Source organism: Anticarsia gemmatalis, chromosome 6, assembly GCF_050436995.1.
Source record: "Anticarsia gemmatalis isolate Benzon Research Colony breed Stoneville strain chromosome 6, ilAntGemm2 primary, whole genome shotgun sequence".
Lineage (NCBI taxonomy): Eukaryota > Metazoa > Arthropoda > Insecta > Lepidoptera > Erebidae > Anticarsia > Anticarsia gemmatalis.
In genome coordinates this window covers 1,601,721-1,629,270 of record NC_134750.1, presented here as the reverse complement: position 1 = coordinate 1,629,270, position 27,550 = coordinate 1,601,721, and the positions used below count along the sequence as shown (strand labels likewise).

Below are 27,550 nucleotides of genomic sequence, written 5' to 3'. Positions count from 1 at the left end.
AATTTCGGAGTTCGGTCTGTGGTTCGGTTGCGTAAAATCTGTTTTATGTGCTCACTTTTGTTTCTTACTAATACTAAGTAAGAAAGCTTTTTGTTTGTCGTCAAGCTGTTAGTACTGCTGAGGTAATATATGTGTACATAGGTCTTAATAATCATCAACTTTTTACTCGCCTTCCTCTTTTAAACACCTTCACAATAATCTCTGCATCAACCCAAGGTAGACTAACAGAAAATGCCCTGGCATTAAGTCCGCCTTTATACATTTCTGTATATTCAGTTTAAAATAAATAAATAAATACATAAATAATAGTTCGTACGGTACGGGGATCTGATTACGGAACATATACTAAGGGACAATAGGTGTTACATGGTAAAAAAAATTAAATACATAAGTTACTTTATATTAAACAACAATACACGATAACTATGAAGTTTGACACCAAAGAAAAAAATAATTCAACATTCTAACACCATTTAATTCCACAATTAATAACATAAACTTAACAGCAACAACATGGCAATTGTGAATAGCGTCACCTGTTGGTGACTGGCGGCGGTATTGCATAGATCTGTGTTACAAGTGCAGTAGGTGACGAATAGGTCGCCGTTGCCGACTACTCGCCGGCAGGGCGTGGTGGCTGCATCTTCTTCGGCTAGGTAACCGCATTGACGGACTATTCGGACTTTACCGTCGACTGTAATTAAGAGTAGTTTGTTAGAACAATTTTAAAGCAAAGCAAACATGCAAACGTTTTGATTTGATAGTAACATCTATATGTTGTCAATACCTCTGTGACAAAGGGGTTACTTTCTTCTATAATTTTCATTAGAGTAACGAGGAAATATTAAGAATTTATACAAAGGGAACCAATAAGCTCCTTTAACGTTCCAAACGAGCTCATTTTAAGTTAAATGTTACAGGAAATAACAATAACAAAACGATATACTAGTACAGTTCCTGCAAATGCAGGGTAATTGCATTATTGAAGGCAAAAAAAACTTATGCAGTTGCAACTCGCATTATCATATGAGTCTTTCTTGACTTAAGTAAGTCTTCACTACCATTCGATGAACCAACTAATCTATTAATGTATAATAGAATACGGGAATTAACGCGAACACGCATTTTACCTTAAAATGCTTAACGTTTCGGCGCAGGTTGCACTCGCAGTGTGCACGAGTGCAACCTTGCCGAATCCCGAAACATGCAACGCGAGAGTTTAAAAGTAAGAACTAATCTATTAGTCTAGCTATGATATAAATAGAGACCTAATTTCAGTGGCAATTACAAGCTGTTACAAAGTACTTACTTTCCATCTTAATCGACCTGCAGAACGTAGGCTCGGGAGCGTCCAGATGTTCAGGAGGGTCTCTCAGCGAACAGTTGATGATGCCCAGACTGAAAGAGTCGAAGTGCTCCCCGCAGCGAGGGTCGAACGCGCTGTTACAGTCGTAACAGAGGATTGATGATGCTGGAATTTGATACGTATCTTTTTTAATTAGGGTTGTATTTTGATTGACAGGAAAATGTTAGATGAGATGTTATGTTGTTAAAGTTTATGTTGGTTTTACATTCGCAGGCAGAGCAATATAGAGAAAAGAATTATTTACTGGTCCCGGAAAAAGTAAAAGAACTAATACCTTTATTACTGGATCAATCAAGCCTACAGCTTAATTTTCGAGCTGTAACTAGATTTTAAATGGAAAGTTGTATTTTTTTCTGAATAAGATCCAGAAAATAAATAGGATTGCCAGTATAACATTAAAATATCTCTCATACATATGTTGTTATCAAGTTATACTTAAGTACAAAATAGGTCAAACACTCTACATATCTGTAACGTGATATATAAAATTTGAGCCAAGTTCAGTCGGCGACGCGGTCTGTAATCCAATTTGGTAGTTTGTAAGGTTTCTTCTGTGTCGTGAACTAGTTTATTTAGAAATCAAGGGATTTAGGGCGATATTTTGATAGTTATTCTTTACGCTGTAAATAATGGTAATTCGAAATTTCGATCTAATTGTGATAAAATAAAATTTTATCTTTAACGGTGTACTCTGAAACTAATAAGCAGATTGGGTTTTTCGAATTCAAACAATTTATAAAGTTTTTGATATAGTGTGTAATCGGAAATAATTACTATTAAACCATTTAATTCTTAGATGATCCAATTAATTGTAATATTTAAGAAACCAGTTTAAGCCTGATAAAATATTGACTATTATATTGCATAGATTGTTAATATCAAGAATATGTTGTTAACATTTTAAAGCAAAAATGTATGAGCACTTAATTTACTTATACTCTACAGTATTTCGTAACTTACAAATACACACATATTGAAACGCTCTAACGCATACAATAGTATACCACAACGCAATAAATAACACCTAAGTAGTTAAACATAAGTATCAATAACTCATTATTTTTATTCATTTCCGATATTTTACAGTATGAGTTACTCGGTGTTTTCTCAACAGATCTTTTTACTGTGTTATGGTCTACATCATTTGTATGGTTAAATGGCTGTCGTATTACAATGATGACAAGACAATCGGAAGAAGTTTTACATTTAACTACACAAAATATATTTAGTAGTAAGGCATATTGCATAGAAACTAATATAGTGTCAATGTTACTCTAGCGTATATATGCACTGAATTAAGCCAAACAAATACGGTTTTGTGAGTCACAAGCTCGCATTTTCTTTTTCCTTGCGGAAAAAATTCCATTTACCTTTAATTGATATTGGGCATAGGCTATTGCCGGCAGAGGATGCTAGAGGGTAGCATTCATAGTAACTTTTAAACGACAAACAAGCGTTTAACTAATGTGATTCACCTTATAAATAAAGGTCTTTAAGTAGTTTACTCACACGCGGTCTTATGATTTGAAACTAAATGAGGCTTGTATTATGGTAACCAGACATCTGGTTAAACATACATTAGTACTTATTCCAAACATATTAAAGGGATAAAATTTTATCTAGACACTGAAAACATACCAGTGTATCATGCAACACTTGAGATGAAATGGTACTTAAGCTTTCTCTACATAAAGCATTAAAGGTAACTCGATAGAAATGTCAGATACATAGATTTATTATATTTTGCCATAAGTCAGACTGGTCTAAGTGAATAACAACAAAATTTAATACTATAACAATTCAAAAGATCAAATTACACAATCAAGACATTAAAATAGAAAGTAGAAACTAGGCTTTCAAAAATGCTGCGTCAGAAAAAATAAATTCGATAATCATTCTGACTGAATTTTGATAGAGCAGTACGAATCATATTTATAGCTATTCTTATACAATTATACATACATTTATTTTACCCATTACTGTCCCAATGCTGGACAAAAATCCCCACTCGGTATGCGAAAAGGATGAGGAAAGTCTTGAGCGGTTATTGGAGGTATCGTTTGGCTTTGGAGCTTTGAAGGCTTTAGAGATAGAGTTCTCTGCGATGTTTGTTTGCATCGTTTAAGCAGATTCTTAAGCAAATCACCCCACCACTTCTGTTGGGGTGACATGTTAGACCATTTGGCTATCACTGCCCCATTTTGTATAAAAAATAGCCTATTATCCGCCTACATGTTTCTTATTTAATTGATGATTGTGTCTACTGTACTACCCTCTAATAAATAAACGTTTATTAATTACAAAACTTACCATATTCAACAAAACACAGTAAACTAACCACGGATACAGATACGTAGTACTTCATAATGATCGCGTACAGTGAAATGTGGCGGTGGACTGAATTATGTCGTCGTTCACGTAATTGAGTTAGCGAAGACTTGTGTGTGTATAACAATAGGTAAACCAAATACCTCTTATAGGGACTTTAGGATTGTTGGGAGTTTCTGATATGCGATATTGATTTTGAAAAACAATTGTCAATTTTTTCTAGAGTATCGTTATTCGTATTTTAGTTATAACTAGCTGACCCGCGCAACTTCGCTTGCGTCACACAAGAGAGAATGGGTCATAATTTTTCCCGTTTTTGTAACATTTTTCGTTGCTACTCCGCTCCTAATGGCCGTAGCGTGATGTTATATAGCTTATAACCTTCCTCGATAAATGGGCTATCTAACACTGAAAGAATTTTTCAAATCGGACCGGTAGATCCTGAGATTAGCGCGTTCAAACAAACAAACAAACTCTTCAGCTTTATAATATTAGTATAGATATCAGTATAAAGCCATCAATTTTATCCAGAAACTTGTACACTCTGGGCAAAGCTAGGGTATTGTTAAAAATTACAGGTGTAAAATTACAAAGTTGGCTAAGTACTCTGCGTAGTCTGTTTTCACTGTAAAAATATAGATCCAAAAAACATATACACTTGCATCATGGTTATCATGTTACCTAGAAGTGTTCTCAATCCCGTATGTTGTAGGAAAACGCCACTCATCTTTCACTACTTTCATTTAACACGAAGTATATAACATTTAAATGTGTGGGCAATACACGTTTACTATTAACAATGTTAGTCCCATGTAATAGGTAACGAGCCTTTTCCTAGACACATTACCGAACTCAAACCTTAACAAATTTTATCATTTCATTCTTAAAAAACAACCAAGCGTTGTGTGCGAAGATACTGTTACCACCTTCGCGTTTTCTTGCGTGAGAGTCGATTGGTTGTTCCAACTGCCTATTTCAATGCAGGCTCTTTCAATCAGTTTTCCAGCTTCCCCTTCTTGTACTCCCATCAATCAGTAAAATTAAGTGATTACATTGATGTAACACGCACGTGCGATGTGCAAGCAACGTTACATAAATATTGCGCTCAATGATTGTTTGATCGACATCTCACGACAACATATTTCCTTATTATTTACATACTATTACTTAGGTAGACATGTTTTATTAGTAACTTTCAGTATTTTTCTAATATATTTTTTTAGGTCAACAGCTACTGTCACTTGGTGATTCTTCTAAATCCTTTCCTGTATATTTCTATAGTATAAAGGCTACATTACTATCAAACCTTTAACCAATTTTTAAAAGAAGGAGGAAGTTTTAAGTTTTTAAAGAATTACAAAAAAAGGCAGATTGCCTTGCCGAGAAGGTGTTAAAGAAATAATGTTTTCTAGGTCACAAATCTGAGTCTCAAAAATTACATTCCAGAATTCGATATTTTGCATTTATGCGTCGCGAGCACCAGTTGTGGTTTTAGAGCGCACTTTTATTTATTAGTGTATTTCTGACTATTATTTTTGGATTATCTTACTAAATATTTTTTCGTTTTGTCCTTTTTTTTGTTATAATAGAAGCACTTAGATTATTTTTGACATTAATTTAGTTAAAACATTCACGTTATGCAATAATATGTAAAATAATGTTTAACATTTTAATAATTAAACATTCCATTTACAAATTATATTTAATTTTAAATATTACATTTATATTTAAAATTATTTACGTAACAAAACTAAACAATTTAAAAATAATAACAGTTCTTTTTTCATTACATATTATTATTAAAACTGTACGTTGTACAATAGTTAAATAACTAGTGGGACTTGCTTTTTACATAATAATTAAATCTAAGCCGTCGTTGTGAAATGTAGAACACCGCGTGTTGGGAAACTATATGAATCGACGCAAAATTATAAAACGTACGACTGAGTGATGTGCAACGTTATAATAGGTGTTATAGCTTTTTGTAGTCACATAACGTTAAAAATAGCATGCAGCAGCATTAAAAATGCGACATGTAACACTCAATTCTTTTTGTGTTTTCGTTCTAAAAATATTTCTTTATGAGCCTATTTGAGTATCAAGTTTTTAGTTTTTACGCCCTCCTTTCTTTCCATCTCGTTTATAATAGGCGTCAACTATTAAGCTGGTTGAGCGAGCAATATAAATATCAGGAGCACAAGACAAATTTTAAGATGAAAAGCATGATAATTAAGGCGTTTCAACTTATACATGAAATATTCTGTAGAAGCTTTAATTGCTTCTACTGCTTTCCACAATAAGACACGTACTTAAAATTTTAATCATCTTATTAATTTACTATGATCGTTTACAAATTAAAATATTCATAAAATAACAACGTTATTATTAACAATATCAAATTCAAACGCCTCTACCATCCTTCCAAATAAAGCAATAACTACATCGTTATCATAACGATTACAAATAACCATAACGTTATAAATCGCACAGTTATTTAGCGTGTGCGTAGTAGAAAATTCACGGAAATTAATACTAACGATTACAGTGCCTTGTTACGTAACACACGCGCATCTCAGACGCGCACAGCCACTTACATAGATCTAAAGATTATTGAATAGACCGTAATTAGTATTATCTCTAGTGAAACTGTACAACTTCCTACTAGTTTTACTGTCGACCTTTGGTTTATTGTGTATGTTAATTATTAGTTTATAGATTTATAAAACTATATGTTTCGCAGATAAGTAATTGCATAACCCTGTTTCTTTGAACGAATTGCGAATTGCGAAAAATTTGCGAATATTCCACAGCTTTATTAAAGCTTGCTTTTAACAAATCATTTTAGACTTCATCTCGGCCATTTCTTTATGTCCGACTTAGTTTGTCGCGTCTGAGTTGAACAATAACGTTGTTTACTAACGTTTTATTTCGGTTACTTTGATCTAGCTAATATCAATGACTCACTTCCAAAGTTATCTTCCGTAATTTTCCTGTTAGCTGATAATATGCATTTTACTCAGTGCCCCAAAATTTATCCTGTTTAAACTATTCAGTTACCAAAATTCAAAGAAGTAATAAAAATTCATTCTCCTTGCCACTTCCAGTGTTTCCCATATCTACGTAACATCAAATACTACAGTTTTTTTGTGTGTTCGTCTGCGCGAGCGCAACGAGGTCAAGTTCACATTGTGCCCGATTCAGATCTACACCTCAATACCAAATGTCATGGTTCCGTATACATATATTTTGAATTGAAATTAAAAGTGATGACAAATTATAAATAATTGAGAAATTGTGAATGTAATACTATGTTTCAATAGTATATTATATTTACTAATGATGCAAATCCGAGAGCAGATAATAATATTTATGTCATTGTGTGCATCGGCTATCCAGTAGGATTATAATTTAGACATTTTTTCATGTCCTTTACAGCCTTAATCTAACACAACTACTTATTCTACCGAAAAAAACTTTTTCTACACCTATGATATTTAATTATAAACGTTGAAAACGTATATTTTTTTATAAAAAGAACAAGGAATTAATCCTTCTGTTAAAAACAATCGGAGCATATAAGCTTCGATTTTTTAACTGAAAGATTAAGTTTGTAGGTAGTTTTATTAAATTGCAAGGGTTTTCAAAATTATATTATAATTAAATAATTTTGTAGGAAAACCCTATGTCTGGTTCCCAAAGTCTTAATTATTTTTAGAACTTTCTATTTGAAATAGTTCTTTTGAAATGATGTTCTAGAAAGTAGAAAGCATAATAAATAAAATTTTGTGAACATAATTTTAGCAGATGATGTAACGCTGTATCTATTTTTATATTCATATTGAATACCGTTTTGAAAGCACTAGTTAAGACCGGTTTGTCATCTCAAGACCTAAGATGTGAGATGTAAATGTCGTTAATTGCAGAAATATTTACAAATTATGTAAAAACGTGTTTCGATCGATATTCACTCGGATAGCGGAACGTAAACAACTTATTTGTAATGCTAAATTCTAGTTTTGTATGTTTGTATGAAAATAATTTTTATTTTTTACATATATACAAAGGCATTTGACGGCCCCCGTGGCGCAGTGGTTTCCACGCCTTTACCAGTGCGTCGTGAGTTCGCGGGTTCGATTCTCACACGGAGCAAATATCTTCCACATGACATATTATTATGTATTATAAACGTTTTCTTAATGATACATATTACGAAGCTTGAATAATAAAAAAAATCTGTCCATAGTCTTTACTTGACTTTATTTTGGAAAAATACTCAGAATCTTATACATAATAATTTTAAATCGCAAACCGTCTTAGAACATTTAAATTAATTCCCAAAGTAAAGCAGACAACGCCACGGCATGTCGTACTATAGCTACGACCAATACTGGATTGAATTTCCGCTATGTAGCCGCGCTCGAGTTTATCAATCGGGAGCAGGTTAACATCCGCGTGCGGCTTTCACTTGTGCACTGTTGCCATCTCTTTTGTGTACTACCGTTTATTTTATTACTAGCTGACCCGCGCAACTTCGCTTGCGTCACATAAGAGAGAATGGGTCAAAATTGTCCCCGTTTTTGTAACATTTTTTACTGCTGCTCTGCTCCTATTAGTCGTAGCGTGATGATATATAGCCTATAGCCTTCCTCGATAAATGTGCTATCTAACACTGAAAGAATTTTTCAAACCGGATCAGTAGTTCCCGAGATTAGCGCGTTCAAACAAACAAACAAACAAACAAACAAACAAACAAACAAACAAACAAACAAACAAACAAACAAACAAACAAACAAACAAACTCTTCAGCTTTATAATATTAGTATAGATATAGCTTCTTATATAGAAGAAATGATTGTGTCTGCCCCTGTGACGCGGTTGATGTGTATGATTGCTAACCACGAAGTCCCAGGTTCGATTTCAAATCGGACAAGATGCTATTAGTATTTTTATAATATTTATATTACATTTTCTTTATAGTAGTCCGGAATTTGGTAACGTGCTCTGTATATAGCAACAGGCTCGCCCCTTATTCTAAGGGACTAACATTGAGAATCACGAAACACGTGTGTATTTGCTGCCTACACTTTCGGGTATAACAGGCTTGATTTTATCAATGTATGAATGTAGGACTGTAGGTATGTAATAAATTATAGTTTTTTTACGTTATATAAGTGACCGCAGACCTATAATAGGCTATTTCTTTATCTTTATTTCAAACGCAAACCATTTTTTAAACTGTTGCTTACTTCTTTCCAGAAAATGAACGAAACATAAAATACTCGTAACACACATAACAACAGTTATAATATACGTAACTATAAATTCGTATCTAACAGGCTCATACAATTCATTATGACAAAACAAAACTAGCATTTAAGCGGTTTAAATACCGAGACGAGTGCGTTGTTTCAATGCGCGTGAACAGAATACCACGTGGAGATACACTTGCGGTGTACATTTGTTCGAAATTGAAGCCTAGGTACCTTTAATGGGGTTTAAATTGTCAACATTTTTGCAAATTGTGTATAAATAGAATCAAATGCCTTGTTGAGAAAGAAGGATTAAAACAACAAACAAATAAATTGAAGCAGGTGATTTTTAGTACAGGGATTATTTTAAAACGAATACCACTTAATGGAAATTAATTGACGCGTGTGAATTGTTGATAGCCGTTGTGGCGTTGTGGTTAAAGTGGTAGCCACGCCCCTACTAGAGCGCCGGAAGGCTGTGTGTTCGATTCTCACACAGAATAAATATTTGCATAGTGCACAATTATTTTTAAATGATACAATTTTGATCTCTACCTAGTACTGGACAATTGACCTCGTCATTAGTTTTATGCAAGTTATTTATAGTACTTCCTTCGATCAAACGAACTCCAAATTTACCTACAGTCTACTTTCACATTCTTAAGATCCTGTCCAATCAAACGGATATGCATCTAAAACAATGCACTATTACGTATAATTTTGTAACTAATCCTTAAACGAATAGAAATGTCTTCATTTGAATATTTAAGTCTCGTGAGAAAGGAGAACGATATCATAGACTTTAAGTAAACGTACTAATGTAATGCGAGCAGGAAAATTCTGTACGAGGAATACTTAATTAAGATGATTCTAATTAAGATTGGGAACAGCGTATGCAAGCTTTATTTCTTTCCGACTTTGATTAGTAGATAAGAAAAGTTAAACGAAATTGAAATGAGATGAGTGGAAAGATGGTGTGTTAGATAATTTATGGGAAATTTAAAGTTTCTGGAATGTTTAATACGTTTGTTACAGTTTCATTGTTGCATTTGCATTTCTTTAAATGTGATTGTGTACTGCGTTTACTGTAATATTTGTAAATGCTGTCTGCTATTCATTTATATGATACGACACGATGTTACAGTATTGACAACAAAAGAATACGAAATTAAATACTCAAATGTGTTTAGCGCACTCATAATAAATTATTTAGATGATGGTCTACACTAATTGTATTCAAAAACCGCTGTTAAAAGCCGTTGTCATGACAACGTCGGCACGGTTCTTATCTGTACACTAGCTGACTCGCGCAACTTCACTTGCGTTACATAACACAGAATGGGCCAAAATTTTCCCCGTTTTTGCAACATTTTTTACTGGTACTCTGCTCCGTTTGGTCGTAGCGTGATCATATACAGCCTATAGCCTTTCTCGATAAATAGGCTACCTAACACTGAAATATTTTTTCAAATCGGACCGTAGTTCCTGAGATTAGCGTGTTCAAACAAACAAACAAAGAAACAAACTCTTCAGCTATATAGCATAGATTAGTCGATAACAAGATAAAAATTGTTGAACATCGACCACCAGAAGTAATGTTACACATTCCAGTTACAGACCTACCTTTAAACCAGATTACTAAGTCAATAAGTTTCCTACGTCTAGTTCCACTTCATGATGTAACGTCTATTGACAGTTTCAAATAAGGATCGGAATTTATGATTTGTAGGAACCGTTCCTGTATTTGTATCAGCGCGGCTTTCTCTAAGGCAAAGTTGCCGGCTAAGGTAAAGGAGAGTTAGTTGTGTAATTGGTTATTGAATTGTGTTATCTTTTAGGAAGTAGAGTAAATTATGAGTATAAAATTTATGACATGTTTGCTATTGTAGAGCAAAAACAATTAAAGTTATCTATTGCGACAACGGAGCAGCCCCTTGCTTAGTAGTGGGACAGTAATGGATTATAAAAAAATGAGACGTCACTGTTTTAGTTTCAACTATCGTAGGTCACACCGGTTGAAACAGAGTAGTTACGAAAAATGATATCACTATAATTAATTTACAATTCGTTTGCCTCATTTTTTTAACAAATTTGTCATCGATAAGTTATATGTTTTTAGTCTAATTGATTAGTAGTTCATGTTTCGTCCAGAATACTTCACGTATTGTTGGAGTAACGGTAAAAGTCAAATTCAAATATATCAAATATTCATAGTTCTCTTACGATAATCAAAATATAACTGTCCATTCGTAAATTTAGATCAGTAAGGAATTGATTATCATTTTAAACAATAACATAATAAAACAAAAAGCTTATTATATTACACCTGAATCAAATTACTCTTATTACATCAGCAATTTACAAATACAAATTAATCTAGAATTTTCAAGTAAGAGTACATTGTTTCCACAGTTTCCAGCCTAGTTGCGTCTGTAAGTGTGCTATTGTTTCATTAAAGCCTTTGTTGCTGTTATCAGGAGATGTGGCCAATCATTCTGTTATGTATTCTGTAGTTGTATGTACTGAAAGTCATGCTCTAATGATTGAATTTATCGATGATTTGGAGATATGTATGGTACAGGAAATTCTTAGAACGAATGAATTAATAAATTATAATAAACTATTATGAACAGCATGGTTTACATAATTGAATCAAGTATCAAATTATTCTTATTTACATAGAACGATATTTCCAACGCTTTTGGATGTTAACAAGAATAATAATAACGTAGGTACATTGTTGGCGTTAGGAAATAGAATAAGAATCACGATTTTTTTTTATTCTCTGAGGAAGATATTCTCTGAATTTATGAATAAACAAATAATATCTAGTGCAGTATATTTAGGGTGATCGCCACTCTCCATATGAATTCTTATACATCATAGTAGTTTAGTATATGTACTGCCAAAGCAAGTACTTATACATAGTAGTTGATTTCATATTTTGTATGTTCGTTTATTACTTCCCTCTCACGCAACAAGGTTTATTCTTCGTACAAAAACAGCTAAATTTACCAAAAGCTCTACCCTAATATAAATATCAACTTCTCCACAGGTTTCCACGAAGCAATCGGCGAGACGATCGCACTCTCCGTCTCTTCACCGCGCCATCTTCAAACCCTAGGCCTGGTCCAGCGTTCAGTAGACGACACGGCTCATGACATGAACTTTCTGTTCACTCAAGCGATGGACAAGCTGGCGTTCTTACCGTTCGCGCTTGTAATGGACAGGTGGCGCTGGGATGTGTTCACCGGTGATGTGAGGAAGGAACAGTATAATTGTCATTGGTGGAGACTTAGGTTTGTATTTTGTCATATTAACTGTAATTTACAGCCTTAGAAACCTGGTATTTTTTTAATGAATAGGTAGGAAAATTAGAATTACTTAATCAGGATTATGATGAATGAAGTCCTACGTCTTTTGCTGTTGAGTAAACTAAGTCTTCAGTAGCTATGAACTATGTGAGGTAAGTAATTTCCCGTGAGCAGGGTAGGCAGATACTTTACGGTATTTCAGCAAAATTACGTTGTATGTTCATTAAATCACTGTCCTGTGTCCAGAAGAAATAATAAGATCGTCCCGATTCGTGTAAAAGGAGGAGAATTGTTCAAATTATGGTGTTTCAATGTAACCATTTGGAGAACAACAACTCCATCCCTTATACTATTTTTCTACACGAAAGCAAACTACGATTTTCATTTACTGCATTAGTATTTCTATTGGTACATTTTTTGCTTATACTCTAGTGAAAATACAGCAATTATCTTTTTCATACCTTACATAAACTATCACAAGAAGCATCCGATTACCAATATGATGAGCAGATAGTAACAAGTGTATAAGTGAAGGCTGTGAAGTAATCCGTCGCACGCGGCTGCGCTGCACGCAATACGCGTATCTCGTCCATCTGATGTTGCTTTATGTAATTCAGGATCGTATATCAATCATTATTATTAAGTTGTTAAATAAGACTAGAGATATACTATTCTGACCAATATTCCTTCCACTTGTGGGCAATTGAGTAATAATAGATAAGCCATATTAAATTAATAATGCAAAAGCTGCTCATTTTTCGATCGTAATATAAGATCTTCAGGAATTTGAACTCAGTATTAACAATCTACAATAATACGTACAAACAAAACATACATATGTACAATAAAACGTACATATTATTATGTAAACCAGTGTTTACCAACACTGTTTACCATAAATTATAATGATTTAAATCATAATTAACCACCATGAGAATAGAAATACTTACTATGAGATTAAAAAAAAAATTCTTGATCTGATTAAAGTAACGCGATTCTCTCGATTATCTTGTCAATACATATACTGTAATAAGTTTCAACTAAAAAAAAGTAATATATTGTATGTAATCCATTGCAGGATGTTGTATAAAGTGCTAACTAAGTTTCCAAAAAGTTTACTCGGTCACCTATAAATAACATCCTCTAACATACAATTACATACAAACAATTTACATACATCCGTCTCCTCGACACAGTATCACAAAATAATCACTCAACAACCTAATCGTTCTTTGAACAATTATTTGCGTATTTTAAAGACGCACAGCTCATTACGGTTAGATAATTCGGTACACGCAACTCATGACATAATGTTAACGGTCCGGTGCGAGTGAAATTATACTGTCTTCTAGGTCAAATTATAAGGTTTGAAACACAACACCGCGAATCAGAGTATACTTGAGCCATTAAGGTGTGAACTTTGTCGTGTAATTTTATTGGACTCTCTTACTCGCACTTACACATTTCTACGTTCCTTTAGATTGTGACTTCCCATACATAGAACCACTATACTTTTTACTAAAGGAGTCAAAGCCGTCATAAAAATCCTTTAACCGGCCATTGTGCAGCTTGTTATAGCGCACTTATTGTGTGCTAGTTGGATTGTCATGTCATTTTCTTGGATTATCTCGCTCGCACCTGCATATTGTCAATAATTATTTTGATTATGACGTAGTTTGTTTGTTTTTAATGGCGCGAGTATAACTATATTAATCACGCTGGACGATGTTTGACAAAACTCTCGTTGGGAGACCCCGGAATTCTTCCTATTCTCATTCTTTGACACTTGCCTGTATCGAAAGTTTTCCTCAATGGTTTAGTCGAGAGCGAGCGAGCGAACATATTCTTGCGTTACGATGTCACGTCGCAGTGTTGTGTTATAACCCTTAATACACGTTTGTTTATAAATCAATAGTTTTGTAGGTGTGTTTATAATTATGATGCTTGTTTCTTGAGTATGTTAATAAGTATGTTGAGATATGAAATTGCTTTAGAGATTATCTTTAAGGCTTTTTTTGCGACTGAAATAGAAACCTACTAAATTATATTGTTTCGTAATAACGAGATTATTAGGTCTAGTTGTATTAAACATTAAGTATTTTAAAACGGATGACACGCCATTTTAATTACCGATTTAAATTGAAATAAGGGGTTACCGCTTTCGATATGAGTACCAGAGACCAGTAAAATATTAATAGTTATAAAACTACAGTCAATACAGTATTAAAAAAAAATTGGGGGTAACTTAATGTAGTATTGTGTAAAATAAGCACAATAACAATAAATTTGAGTGCATTCTAAGGAAGCAAAAATAAACTTAATAATTATTTTATGTTATAAATACTTACACTACACTTACTTTACACCTTATTTAATGGTAGGGCAGTAAATGAAGTAAAATTACCTGCAAGCCTTTGACCTACCTTCTCAAGGGTGTGGTTGCAGAAATTAACCTCGGCACCCTTCAGCCTTCATTGTCAGGACAGTTCAGTTATGGACTGCGACTGTTCGTTATGCATTATTCAATCGATTACTCAAATTGAAACTTTTAGTCTGGTACCATTAGTTTAAAAAATAACGTGAAAAGCTTAATCATTTTAAACCAGCTATTGAGGTAACATTCCAAACTTAATTTCCTTAAAATATTTTTGTTTAATAGTATATGACGTTGTATTTATTTTAACCTTAAAAATGCCCTTTTTTTTTCAAATAAGATGAATGGTTCGTGTTAGAGCTTTTGAAAAGATTCTGTAAAGAGTGAAACTTCATGGTCAATTAAGTTTAAAATTAAATATTTTAGACAAAAAATGCAATACTTATTAACATAGATATAAATATATCTTTGCAATGTATATATTTATAGACAGCTATGACCCGGTGAAGGTCTTGATACGTTATAAATAATTCAAGTGGTATGATTACTAAATATTATATCGAAAGCATCGAGGTTTCTTGCGTTCGGTTTTTATAATTTCATATGGTGTAATGTAAGGTATTGCGAGTGACTTTGACTTCATTAGAGCTGTCTGATTGCCAAGCTGATAGTTAGTATTTCTTGTTTAATTGATGATAGAGCTCAGTTTTAAAAGGTCTTAGGTCTTAGGATAGGGGCAATTGATGACAGTGACAATTTTATCAACAGATTTTTTCATCTACAAATCGTCGCAAATAAAATTAAGCCCGTAAAATTTAATGTATGGTGAACCATAGTCTTAACCTATTGCCTTAAATACATAGATTTTCGATAATATCAATTACGACTCTGTAACTAAAGCTACACCTTAAATTTGATTAAAAAATATTATATTCTTCAATATTAATTAGACTTTAATTAAAAGAAAATACTTACAGACTTACCTACCATAGTCATTTATTTCTCAATTAACCAAGCTAAGTAACATTTGTCAGTCACAAATGACACTACATTACTCACATCAAATCATATATTTCGCAAAGTTCCCATCAATAATGTCAGAACAAAACCACCATGGTTGTGTTAGTGTTAACAAACTGGTCTAATAGGTGATGGTATTGCGGTCGTCGGTCGGCCTTGACTCCGACTAACGGGTTCATATCTCGGGTAAAAGCGAGAGTTTTGTGTGTAAAGCGGTAGCGGGAGCGAGTTTATGAACTTATATTGAACCAGTAGGGATTAAACATATTTACAAACTTAATATTATTATTCGATTGCGTGACGATTTGGACACGTATCTGGAAGGGTGGCAGGAAATGGCTGAGGATAGAGACCGGTGGAAGAGTATGTTGGAGTCCTTTGCCCGACAATGGGACAGTATAGGTTAAAAAAATTAAAATTATTAACTTAGTTCTGAAATAATATAAAATGAAATATTTTATAGTACATCCTATAGCAGATAACAATGTAATTACTGTGATTCCGTGTAATAGAGGGTGAATCTATGGTCATTTCGCACGCTTCGAAACTCAGGAATATTCTTACATAAAGTAGAAAGCATCAGCGGCCAATATTAGTTGGTAACGCTCAGGAATCGAACCTGAGACCTTGTACAATACAGAATTATATATGTAGGCAGTCATCCGTAACAAATAAAAATTACGAATTTATCAGTAGTAGAGATCATAAGAATCAGATAATTAATGTGTAATTAGTTTTTGCTAGCTATTAGGTCATTGTTATTACTTGGTTATTTGATGCTCGGGTTAAGTTTAGCTAATCATACATTAATTTCAGTTACCTAATGAGAATCTTCCGTTACCCAAGAGTTGAATCGAGACCCTGTTGCTAGGACTTTGCTGTCCATCTGTCACTGATCACAACGCCAGAATAATTAGAAATACAATAAAAACAAGGAAATATGTAATGTTTTTTCTTAGGGCGATCTTAAATAAAGAAATTGTATGTACATACATATTTAGATCGGCAATATTTATCAAACAACAAAATCAACTCGACTCACTTGTTCGGCTCGTGCCAATCGGGTTCATTTACACATATTCGGTTTTGTCTCCCGCCTAGGCCGATTAACGCTAACCGTATATGTGAGGACCAAGCCTAACCTATCAAAAGTTTAATGAATTAGAAATCTGTAGAAAAATTTACGGTCAATAAATTTTACTAGACTATGAAGAAACATACCTTTATTGTATACTCTTAATCTCTCCGCTACCTCTCACTACACAAGCCTTCAACTCCGTACTAAGTTACAGAATGCATTACATTACATAATAACAAAAATCTCTTGTCTTGACCAATTGGCCTAATTCTTTTAATAACATACTTGCGATTATTACATTTGTAATGTGCACGTACGGGGACAGTTAGGAAAGACTTTCTTAATGCGAATGTTTCAGTCATTGCAATGGTTGAAATTGTTATGCAGTTTTAAATGCTTTGATTATTTTTGTAGGAATTTCGAAATTGGTTGTGGTTCTAGCATATAGCATCAAAATATTTGAAACTATTTCCTTGATATAATAAACGATGAATGAACCAGATTGGTGGTTATTATTGTCAATAGCCATTTGGTCAAAAAATGTGAAAATTGTTACTAAATTTGTTTCTGTTTGTTTTTCTTTTTTAAACAATGAATGAATGGTTCCTAGGAGGTCGCGCTAGGAGGTCAATATAAAAAACTAAAATTCTGATGACATTTATTAAGCCTTTATTTCTTTCAAATTAAACATTTCGAGGAACAATAGTACAACCTAGTAAATTCAAGACTCGAGCATTTTTTTATTCATCTCTACTAGCTACAATTGCCTATACGGCATCTTGTATTGTGTCAAATAATCAAACCACTCTTTTCTTCACAGGGAGCAGTATCAAGGCATCAAGCCGCCCGTACTCCGGTCAGAGCTGGACTTCGACCCTGGCTCCAAGTACCACATCCCGGCCAACATTCCTTATATCAGGTAAGTTTAGCATCTAAGAATTCGTTTGGAGAATTTAACACGAATATTTAAACGCAACCAAGATTTAATATTTTGCAATTTCTTTGGATGAATACAGAAGGGCATTAGAAAGAGACCGAACTGTCCATTTTAATATTTAAAGGAAAAAATCAGCAAATTAAACTGAGCACAGAATGGAAACTTAAAAGAGATCAAGGTTTTTACTGATTTAGGCATCCAAAGAAAAAATAAAACTTACAGGCCCAAAATATTTTGCAGAAGTCATGCCAACGAATTGAGTTGAACGAAATATGCACACCTGCAATGTAAATACTACAGAGTGAAAACAGCACATATTGAAGAATATAATCATAAAGTGCGACAGCCAATGCAATCACAATAATTTCCTTACTTTAATGTTTCCTTAATACAGTTGTTCGATTGAACGACTTTTGTAAGATTAACGACGTATTTAAGTAATAAAACGTTTTGTGGTGTTTAATCCAATTACAGTTATACATTGCAACATTAATTTACTTAAATGTTAAGCCTTAATTAATTTAATTTAAACGTAGTCTTATTAAATAAACTGTCTCGTATCGATATCAAAAATCTACCGGTTGCAAAGACACAACACAGGGTATTTTGAAACGGTAAATTTAATTCATGACACAGTTATTGTGAATACAAAGAGTTTGTCAAATTTTTGTTTAATCTGGATTGAAGGTCTCAAAGTTCAAATAATCTTCACTTGAATCAGGAGTATGCATTTTGTTTAAAAAGCTAATACGTTTATGAAACATAAATATACTTAATATAGAATACAATAATCTGTTTACTTTTTACTTTGTCCTCACGCAAAAATAAATGCTATATGTTGTGATATAAAAATAGCAGGAAAATACTTAAACAAGTGAACATACCTGTCTAAATCATTTATATCGCATTTTTCTGACAACTACGTGACTAATAAGTTATTCAAAGTTATTCTGAAACAAAAAGATGTAATTAATTTGTAGGAAACTATCTCACTGTCTACTCTGTAATACCAAGAAATTACTAAATGTATCAGATTACTGCTGGATTGATTGTCTTACACGTTATACAACGTGGTCCGGTTATTGCACTCCATCGCGATGACATTTGCATACAGTAACAACAGTGGCAGTTCAGCTTTCAATTCTTAGTAATTGTATTGTGTCTTAAATAACTCTTTCAAAGATCAGATATAATAATAAGAAAACCAAAATGGAGAATGGTTTTTGATATCTTTAGAGCAGATTTACAACTGTCTTGTTTTGTCAATTAGTTATGGGTTGAGACATCTTCAACCACTACACTATATCGTTTTCACAAGAATAGAAGCAAATTGAGGTTCAAAAACTTTGTTGGTCTCACATGAACCTTAATTTGTTGTATAAGGAATTGAAAGGAAACATTATGAAACAGGATATCTTTGTTTTTCGCTAAAGTAAACTTCTTCTTATAGTATGTTTAGTGGTCAACCTAGAGTCAAAATCGTTCAAGCCGCGCAAAAATAACCCTTATAATGCCCAGAATAATGACTTATTTAGTGTTTTTTTTTTTAGATCAATAATGTATATAACTATTTAATTTATTCGTTCCCACAATCCCAGAAATATTCTACACCTTGTTCACGACTCTAGATTCCAAGTAACAAACAAACTGACACATAATAGTCTTAAGTGAATGTATTCACAGATTTCAGTCGCATTGTATCGATAAGTCATGTCCACTATGTCCAGTGACGGTGGACATTGTTCCCACGGTATTGTGACATTTGCGGTACAACTACAACGCTTGCAATTGAAACAACTGTGAATTTGATTTTGTAATTGAAAATACTCTCTATTATATCTCTCTACTTCTTTATCTACTTACATTTGTTTGTCATTGTTGTAAGACTACCTTCAGTCTTGGGGAGCTTTATTTCATCTATGCCTTTATAAATTCAATTCTCGTACACGCATATGAGCTAGGTAAATCAAACGACCGATGTTTACCATTAGAGGTTTATAATGTTAAAGGTTAAAAAAATCAACCCAACCCAATGATTTTTTAATTAATATTTGACGCGAAGCTCATTTCACACAATTCCTTCCTCTTAACAATACCGTAATTACAAGTTTAAAATAACTAAAAGCAGTTGAATATAAATTTAAATGAAGTTTGAGCAATATCAAATTAGTTAGTCTACTACACACACCTACTTTTTCAGCCTTAGTTCGGTCTAATAACTTATTATATAATTAGCGTGCTAAAACTAAGCTGACATTAATCTCCTTTCAATGTAATAATAGTGGTTAATCTATTACGGTTAGTAGTTTCACTCTAGTGGTTGCATACTTGTTATTTGATTGACGATGGTCTACTGGGTTAATGTATCAATTTTGTTGCCAATTCATTAAACAAAATAATTAGTTTTAGTTCCTGTATAATTGTGTACTATTTATTAGTGCCTGTGCTAGGTTACTACTCAATATTACAATATTATTTCCTAGGAATTGAAATGTGAAACATGTCATTTAAAACATTTACTATGAAAATTATATGGAACGCGTTGATGTCTTTTGTACCAAGCAAACATTTATTTCATTCAACATAAAACTGCGAACGCGTTGATGTCTTTTGTACTAGCAGAACGTTTCTTCTACGATTTATGACTCACATTCCAAAAATACCTTTTACGTGTATCTGTTTACCATAAAAGCCTCATAATTGATCCTCGGAAGCTAGCAACGGTGTAACCTGATGAGACAGTTTACGTAACGTTACGCAACGTTTCCTTAACGATGTGCGATTATGAATAGGAAATTGACATTCGGTTAAGCGCTGAATACGCTATGGTTTTTGGTGATTCGATAAAGGAAGTTGTGGTTTCGATGATGTAAAGTGTGGCGGTTGTTAAACTGGTTGTTATTTATGTAGTGTTACTGTTCTAGTGTGTGCCTTTTGGATTATTTATGTTGTGTATTAGGTCTGGTTTCTGTTTGAGGCCTGCATTTATGTTTTTACTGATTAATTTCTATCAGATTAAATCTATAGGCATAATTTTCGTTGATCTTTTTTCTTTTTGATTGCTTGAAAAAAAGTTTGCTATTTGAAGTCATTGACCCTTACTAATTAAAGGCTAAACATAAACCAGTCTTCTTTAAGAATGAGATAATATCTACTTTTATATTTCACCTTCTCGAAAGATGTAGGCTTTATTAAGCCCGTAACTTTCAACGTAGGTGACCAATCATAGTAAATTATAGGATTATGTAATAATACACCTTAAGTCAAGGTGATTGGTTTCAAAATTGATAATGACATTTGCTCAAGAATCAATTTATTGGAAATTGGTTGTATTGAGTTATTAGTACCCTGTAGTTAAGCAACGATACATGTTGTAGGCTTACATATAAAAACAAGACTAAAGTTTTCGATGTTTCTGCATTTCCGTTTAGGGATCAAAATTCTTAATATTTTTTGTTGATCAATACTGCCCCAAAAAGGAACATTGCAAAGTTAAAAAGTGAGAAAAAGTTGATCTTAATTGAATGTATTAAAACTATGATGCTAAGCCTTAAGAAAACTGAGCATAGAAATTATTATTTATAGATATAAAATTAAAAACTATCAAGAAATATGCTCAAAACTATCCACATTTTTACAAAGTTTCTATTGCAAAGTTTTATAATAATTACGTTATATTTAATATATTCTGTAAACGGCCATCGAACCTACTTTTTACATAACATTTAGATTTTGATAACTTATTTACATTTTAACTTTCCAAACTTTTAAAAGACATAAAATTATTGACATTTGAAATTGTTTTGAAAACAGGACTGATTGTGAAAGTTGGTTGTAAGACAATTAAATCTATTTATGTTTGTATGTATGTATGTATATATGTTTGACTCATAATGAACTGGTTTACTCTTCCTGAGTTATAATAATGACGATTAAAAGTTTTACGATGGTCTCTATTTCGTATCTCTTATGAATATAAGACCTTAATTAGCTTTTGTGCTAAGGAAGATTTCCAAGCCTAACCGGGGTAGTTAGAGAGGTCTACGATAGGTGTGTTTGAGATGGCATGGGGGAGTAATAAAAGTAAAATAATACAATCAGCAGCAATACACAACTTTTTCACTTACCAACATCATCACACTGTTTTTTACTGTTGTTCACGTTAAATTAATTGTATAATAGACCAGCTTTAATGTATGTCTTAGGTCTTTAAGTGCTTCATTTGAGTATTATTATATTATGTATTTATAGTATTTAAGTGTTGTCCCAATATATATTATTTATTTATTTATTTATTTTAATATAAACAAAATAGAGTAGCTCTAATTAATAAGAAAATAATATTTCATAGTTAATGATACCACACTTTAAAGTTATTAATATCAAACAAAACACTCCACAATTTACGCAACAGCCTTCGATCTAGAAGCGTGTGTAGCATGCGCTGTGGCGTTAAACTCTTAACTGTTCTTATGTAATGCTGTGAGTTCAAGCTAATTTTAAACAGCCCACATCAAAAGCCTATAGAATTTTTAGTAGATCTTTCTGTAGTTTATTTTTCCTTATAAGACGATATATGCACTGAATTGCTAGTTTTATAGAAAAAATAAGCAAAATTACTGTTGTTTGTGTTATGTGAAGGAATATGTTTCTTAACTATGTATTTCTTTCGTAAAGTATGAATTACGGTAATGAAATTAACTACGGATTGTAACAAAGATACTTATAATGTCATTTGGTTTATTTTCCCAACGGTGCATTGTTTTGTTGGTTTTTATCTCTGTGTATCGTCTTACTTGTTATCTTGTAGTAAGTGTAATAGACTCATTACACGATTGTGTGAAAAGATGATAGTATGATGACATACTTATGTGCTAAGAATGCTCTCGAACCAGTAATCAAACCCGGAACCTAACTATCAGTCGCGCTTGCGATCGCTAGACCGTCTCACCAATTATCATCATAATACCCAACATTATTTCATCCAAAATAAAACCACAACAAACATTTATATCACCTTTTTAATACTCTCGTTTCTATTTACATTCGTCACAGGTACATAGCAGTCATATAAAAAATAAAATAAAAAAACAATTACTAACCAAGATAACACTTTAAAGCTAAAGAAAAAAATAAAGAGATCAGTTCTGTTAATGATGATGGTGAAGCTCATGATGCTCTTGGAAGTCATGGTGTTCTTCTAAACCCTCGTGACCTCCGAAGTCGCCGAGACTCTCACCTTCGTGGTGGTGGATGTCGTGGTGGTGGATGTCGTGATGGTGGACATCATGATGTTCCTCCCCATGGTGCTCGACAATAGGTACTGGCACCTTCACGGCATAAGGCACGTGCTTCTCCACATGGTAAGGCACATGCTTCTCAATGTGAACTGGCACAGGCCTGTCGACAGGGATCTTAACAGGGATGGGCACCTTCTTCTCTACTGGGTAAGGAATCACCTTCTCAACGGGGTAGGGCGCTGGCACGGGAACTTTGACAGTGTAAGGCACTGGCTTCTCAACGTGCACGGGCACTGGGTTGTCGACATGCACCTTCACGGGGTAGGGCACCTTCTTCTCGACTGGGTAAGGCACTGGCTTCTCCACTGGAACCGGCACGGGTTTCTCAATGTGAACTGGCACGGGGTGGTCGACCGGCACTTGAACTGGGTAGTGGATGATTTTCTCAACTGGGTACGGGACTGGTACCTTGACTGGAACCTTCACTGGGAAGGGCACCTTCTTTTCAACGGGGTACGGATGAGGTACGTGCACCTTGACTGGAACTGGAATGTGTTTCTCAACAGGGTATGGGACATGCTCGTAGACCTTCACTGGCACGGGGTTCTCGACGTGGACCTTCACGGGTACAGGCACGTGTTTCGTCACGGGGTATGGCTTAGGGATGTACTCGGGAACCTTGATGATCTCCTTGACGGGGAAGTGGACGGTCTTGACGACTGGGTAAGGGTGGGGTACATGTACTTTGACGGGATATGGCACGTGCTTCTCGACAGGCACTGGGATGTGTTTCTCTACAGGGTATGGCAGAGGCACCTTCTTGACCACAGTAATGGTCTTGACGTGGTGTTCCTCGTGGCCATGACCGTGCTCAAGACCGTGTCCAATATCACCGCCGATGTCCCCACCGAGGTCTCCGCCACCTATGTGGCCACCCAGGTCGCTTCCACCAAAGTCATGTTCGCCGAAATCCCCGTAGTATTCTGAGAGTCCTCTTTTGTCTTGTCTCTTCGTTTCTTCTGCTGCTTTTGGTTCAGCCTTTGTGTCCTTCTCCGCCTTTTCCTCTGCCGTGGCCAGGCTTATTGCCACGGCCAGGATTAGGGAAGACCTCTGTAAATGTAAGAAAAAAGCTTTATTAGAAATCATCAACACAAATAACAAAAAGATATTCATGTAAGTATACTATGTCTCAAAGTCGTTGAACAACATTCGCTACGCTACAATCAAGATGCACCGTTATTCTAAACAAAAACGAAATTAAAATTGCATAGGAAACGCTAAATGAAAAGGGAAATTAACTTATACCAGTGAAATCTAAGTGGAAGTGAACACAAGAACTTTCCGAGCATTGTGGGACAAGTCATAACGACTAGTTATGCGAATAAGGAAATATCTTTACGTAATATTGATCTGGTTACTTTATTCACTTATAAAACTATCGATTTCATCTCATGTATACGAGATACGTCCGGGAAAAAGGTACGGTGTACAGAAGATTTGAAAAAGAAGATTCCACTGTAAAATTTCACAAACATTGACACTTGACATCCGAGCACACACACATAACACTGTCACTAGATTTTTCTACTAACCAGTAGCTTCATTTTCGCTTCGCTTGTTGTTCAGCGAATGGTACGCCTTGAGTGTATTTCAACCTCACCAGTTACCCGGTTTTATACCTCATGCAAGTATCGTATATACGAATGTTGCAAACACTTTCGCTGTGTGTGTGTTGTACGTATGTGGGTGTAGATATTTTTTTTTCATAGAAGATGGGACGTATGCTTAAGCCAGTTTGCCGTAGATTAAGTGTAAGTAATATGAGTGATGTGTAAAATTAGTGCAGTTTTGTTTTGTTCTATGTAGTTATGAGAATATGGTAATCTCAAATTGTATTGCAAGTGATTATCGAAATAACTGGAGCGCTCGTTTTTGATATATTTTATGTTTTTCGATCTGTGTATCGAAATAATACTCGCGTTGTATTGTGAAAATTGTTGAGTAATAAATTAAAGAGTTGCTATGCAAATATTATAATTATTTTTTTCTGGTCAAAGATTATTTGGGCTGAAGTAACAGTAGTTCCAGTTTTTTTTTTAATATTCCTATCATGCTATTTCTAGTATCACTATAGCTTATACACTAAAGACAATTAGAATTCTATTTACGTTTATAGGTGTGTTATTTAACGTTTTCATGTTAAATAACACACCTATTAACACAATATATTATATTCTAAATGAATAATGAATGAAAAAATCTAAACCAGTGTATTTTAGAAATGGGTTTATCCTGCTGATGATAAAAGACAGTTCTTCCATCATTATCCTCCATTCCTTGAAAATAGCTTTCCTGACCAAAGAATCGAATCTAAAGCTAATTTCATTACGTATAGCAAAATTATTATTTGTTTTACCGAACGCAATATATTTATTAAAGTTACAAATTACTGCTTATGTTTGTATGCCATGACTTTCGGCTGTCATGAACTAATGATTAATGATATGGGAAGCCAATGACCCTAAACGTTCTATATAGAAAATAATTTCCGTGTGATGGCAGAAGATTGTCGCATATATGTTTATTTATGAAACAAATAAATGAGTAAATATTAGCTTTGGAGTTTTTCGCAGGCAGGTGATTGTCGCGTATATCACTTTTATATTCAATAACTATAAAGTAAACGGTAATTTGTAATACTATTTAATCATAAAGAATAATCTTTGGCGTTGGTTAGTTCCATGTCAGTAATTTAATAATTTTACAAATTATTATTCTCGACGTATTCTCCCTGAAAATTTGATCTATTCGTTGACGTAAATTCAGTCGACGCTAGCCCATATAAGGATGTGTCATCAAAAACTAGCCAGAAGCTATCGGCTTACATTTAGTTGTCAAATAATGTTAACGATAATATTCATAAACCTGTCAGCAACACCCGGAATAATACGATTTTGATTTAAATGATTATCATAAAGGGTCATACATTTTGTTGCTCTGTTTTTAATTACTTAGTATAACTTATTTATTTAACGTTTACGTGTAATAATTAAATCAGTTCTTATAAACAATACGTGTTTTATTTTTACAACTACATCATTACATATAAACTAATGACCAGTAGCCATTATTTCTTTAAAGCGAGACCAACAATCATCAATATTATACGCTAAAACAACCTCACATAATTCAAACCGTTATGATTTATAATAACCCGTTCAGTTTCGGCTTTTAAGAATCAAAATATAGAAATTAATTTGCAAATTTTAATCGTATTATATTTTATTACGATATTATAACTTCATTTTTCATAATTTAGGCATAATGTTTTGCTAAATTTTTGTGAATTATGTAGAAATTGTGATTAGTCATTCTGTTCGTGTTTTAATCTCTAGTAATGCTTGCTAATATGTACTAAATCTAAAATGTGAAAGTTATTTTTATTATATTCATTATGTTTTATTTTACATACATACAAACATAATATCATTCCTATTATATTTGAATGTGTAAGCGGAGATGAATGAAATACACTCCTGTTTCTCTATTAACTATGTTAGTCCCATGATATAGGGGGTGAACCTTTTAACATATTATACGGGTCATTTTCTCGTATTACATACCTACATATTTCTAATATCAACGTTGAAAGAGCGAATAAATGTTAAAAAAATATTGTTACTTCATACAAAAACTACTAGATAATTTTGATGAAATACGCAGATATTTGTAGTTTTTAAATTGGATAAACACAAGTCAGCCGTGACTAAACAAAACTAGTTTAACATCTAATCGAAAATATTTTCGGACGAAGCTTATTAGCAAAATACATACTAGAGATTAGTTTGTTTTTTATGTTAAAAAAGATATCTCCCGCCCTTAAAAATTGCTTTTGTGTCGCGGGGACTTTAACAAACATACAAAAACAACGACAAAGTACATCCAGGCCTGAAACAACTATTTGTGGATCGCACAAATAATTGTTCCGATTGGGAATCGAACCCACGATCTCCCGGCGCAATGGTAGCGGCGTGATGGCCATTTTATCCACCATGCCACATAACAACATGCTTTTTATACCCGAAGGTGTAGACAGACCAGAATGAAACACACCCACGTTTCACCATTTATAATATGATTTGCAAAATAGTCTTCAAATTAAATATACGTTATATTAATGTGTTAGTTAACTCATAGGCATTTATTAAAATGTATTTAGTTAAAATCGTCTGTGGTTTTAATTTTAATAAGAATAGTTTACTTCCTAGCTAGTTTCACTTAAATACTTCCACGAACATTTTGCTATTTTATGAGTTGCTCATAATCTCTAATGTATGAGTCTGGATTATAAAACTGATCAACGTTTTCAGTAAATAGATAATATTATTACCTTCGTAATGAGAAGTTATCTTAATTATATAACACTGTGTTTTATAATGAGATTAACTCGAGAACATATCTCATTTATTCAATTTAAGATACAGGATTTTGAAGATTACAAAAATACAACAAAATACAAAATTTTGCAGAACACAAGTATTTGAAGCCGTGTATCGGCTGCAAGCTAAACGAAACATGTTTTGCTTCATATTCAGTAAACATTTCTTTGCAATACATTGGTAACCGCACTTTAGTACTAGCTGA

The 27,550-nt window shown here is 33.4% G+C and overlaps 3 protein-coding genes across 3 annotated transcripts in view; 1 reads left to right on the top strand and 2 right to left on the bottom strand.

Annotated features, from left to right (window-relative positions):
• Positions 1-27,550, top strand: part of Ance-3 (angiotensin-converting enzyme Ance-3) — a 179,870-nt gene that overhangs the window by 24,320 nt on the left and 128,000 nt on the right. The window contains exons 8-9 of the mRNA XM_076115152.1: positions 11,999-12,242; positions 17,550-17,648. Of these exons, the coding sequence (XP_075971267.1) occupies positions 11,999-12,242; positions 17,550-17,648 (343 nt within the window). The remainder of the gene's footprint in view (positions 1-11,998; positions 12,243-17,549; positions 17,649-27,550) is intronic.
• On the bottom strand, positions 455-3,773 carry LOC142973465 (UPAR/Ly6 domain-containing protein crok-like). The gene is made up of 3 exons (XM_076115156.1): positions 3,677-3,773; positions 1,310-1,471; positions 455-694 (listed from the first exon to the last, which is right to left on the bottom strand). Exons 1-3 carry the CDS (start codon positions 3,729-3,731, stop codon positions 486-488), a joined length of 426 nt encoding a protein of 141 aa, XP_075971271.1. The 5' UTR covers positions 3,732-3,773; the 3' UTR covers positions 455-485.
• Positions 22,670-24,614, bottom strand: LOC142973461 (uncharacterized). The gene is made up of 2 exons (XM_076115153.1): positions 24,499-24,614; positions 22,670-24,016 (listed from the first exon to the last, which is right to left on the bottom strand). The coding sequence occupies exons 1-2, from the start codon at positions 24,508-24,510 to the stop codon at positions 22,817-22,819; spliced, it is 1,212 nt and encodes a 403-aa protein (XP_075971268.1). The 5' UTR covers positions 24,511-24,614; the 3' UTR covers positions 22,670-22,816.

Excerpts from the sequence above, each read along its gene's own strand:
- LOC142973465 (XM_076115156.1), bottom strand. The coding sequence starts at position 3,731 with ATGAAGTACTACGTATCTGTATCCGTGGTTAGTTTACTGTGTTTTGTT. Across the intron at positions 1,472-3,676 it reads ACTGTGTTTTGTTGAATATG|CATCATCAATCCTCTGTTAC; the intron begins GTAAGTTTTGTA and ends ATCAAATTCCAG. Across the intron at positions 695-1,309 it reads CAGGTCGATTAAGATGGAAA|TCGACGGTAAAGTCCGAATA; the intron begins GTAAGTACTTTG and ends TCTTAATTACAG.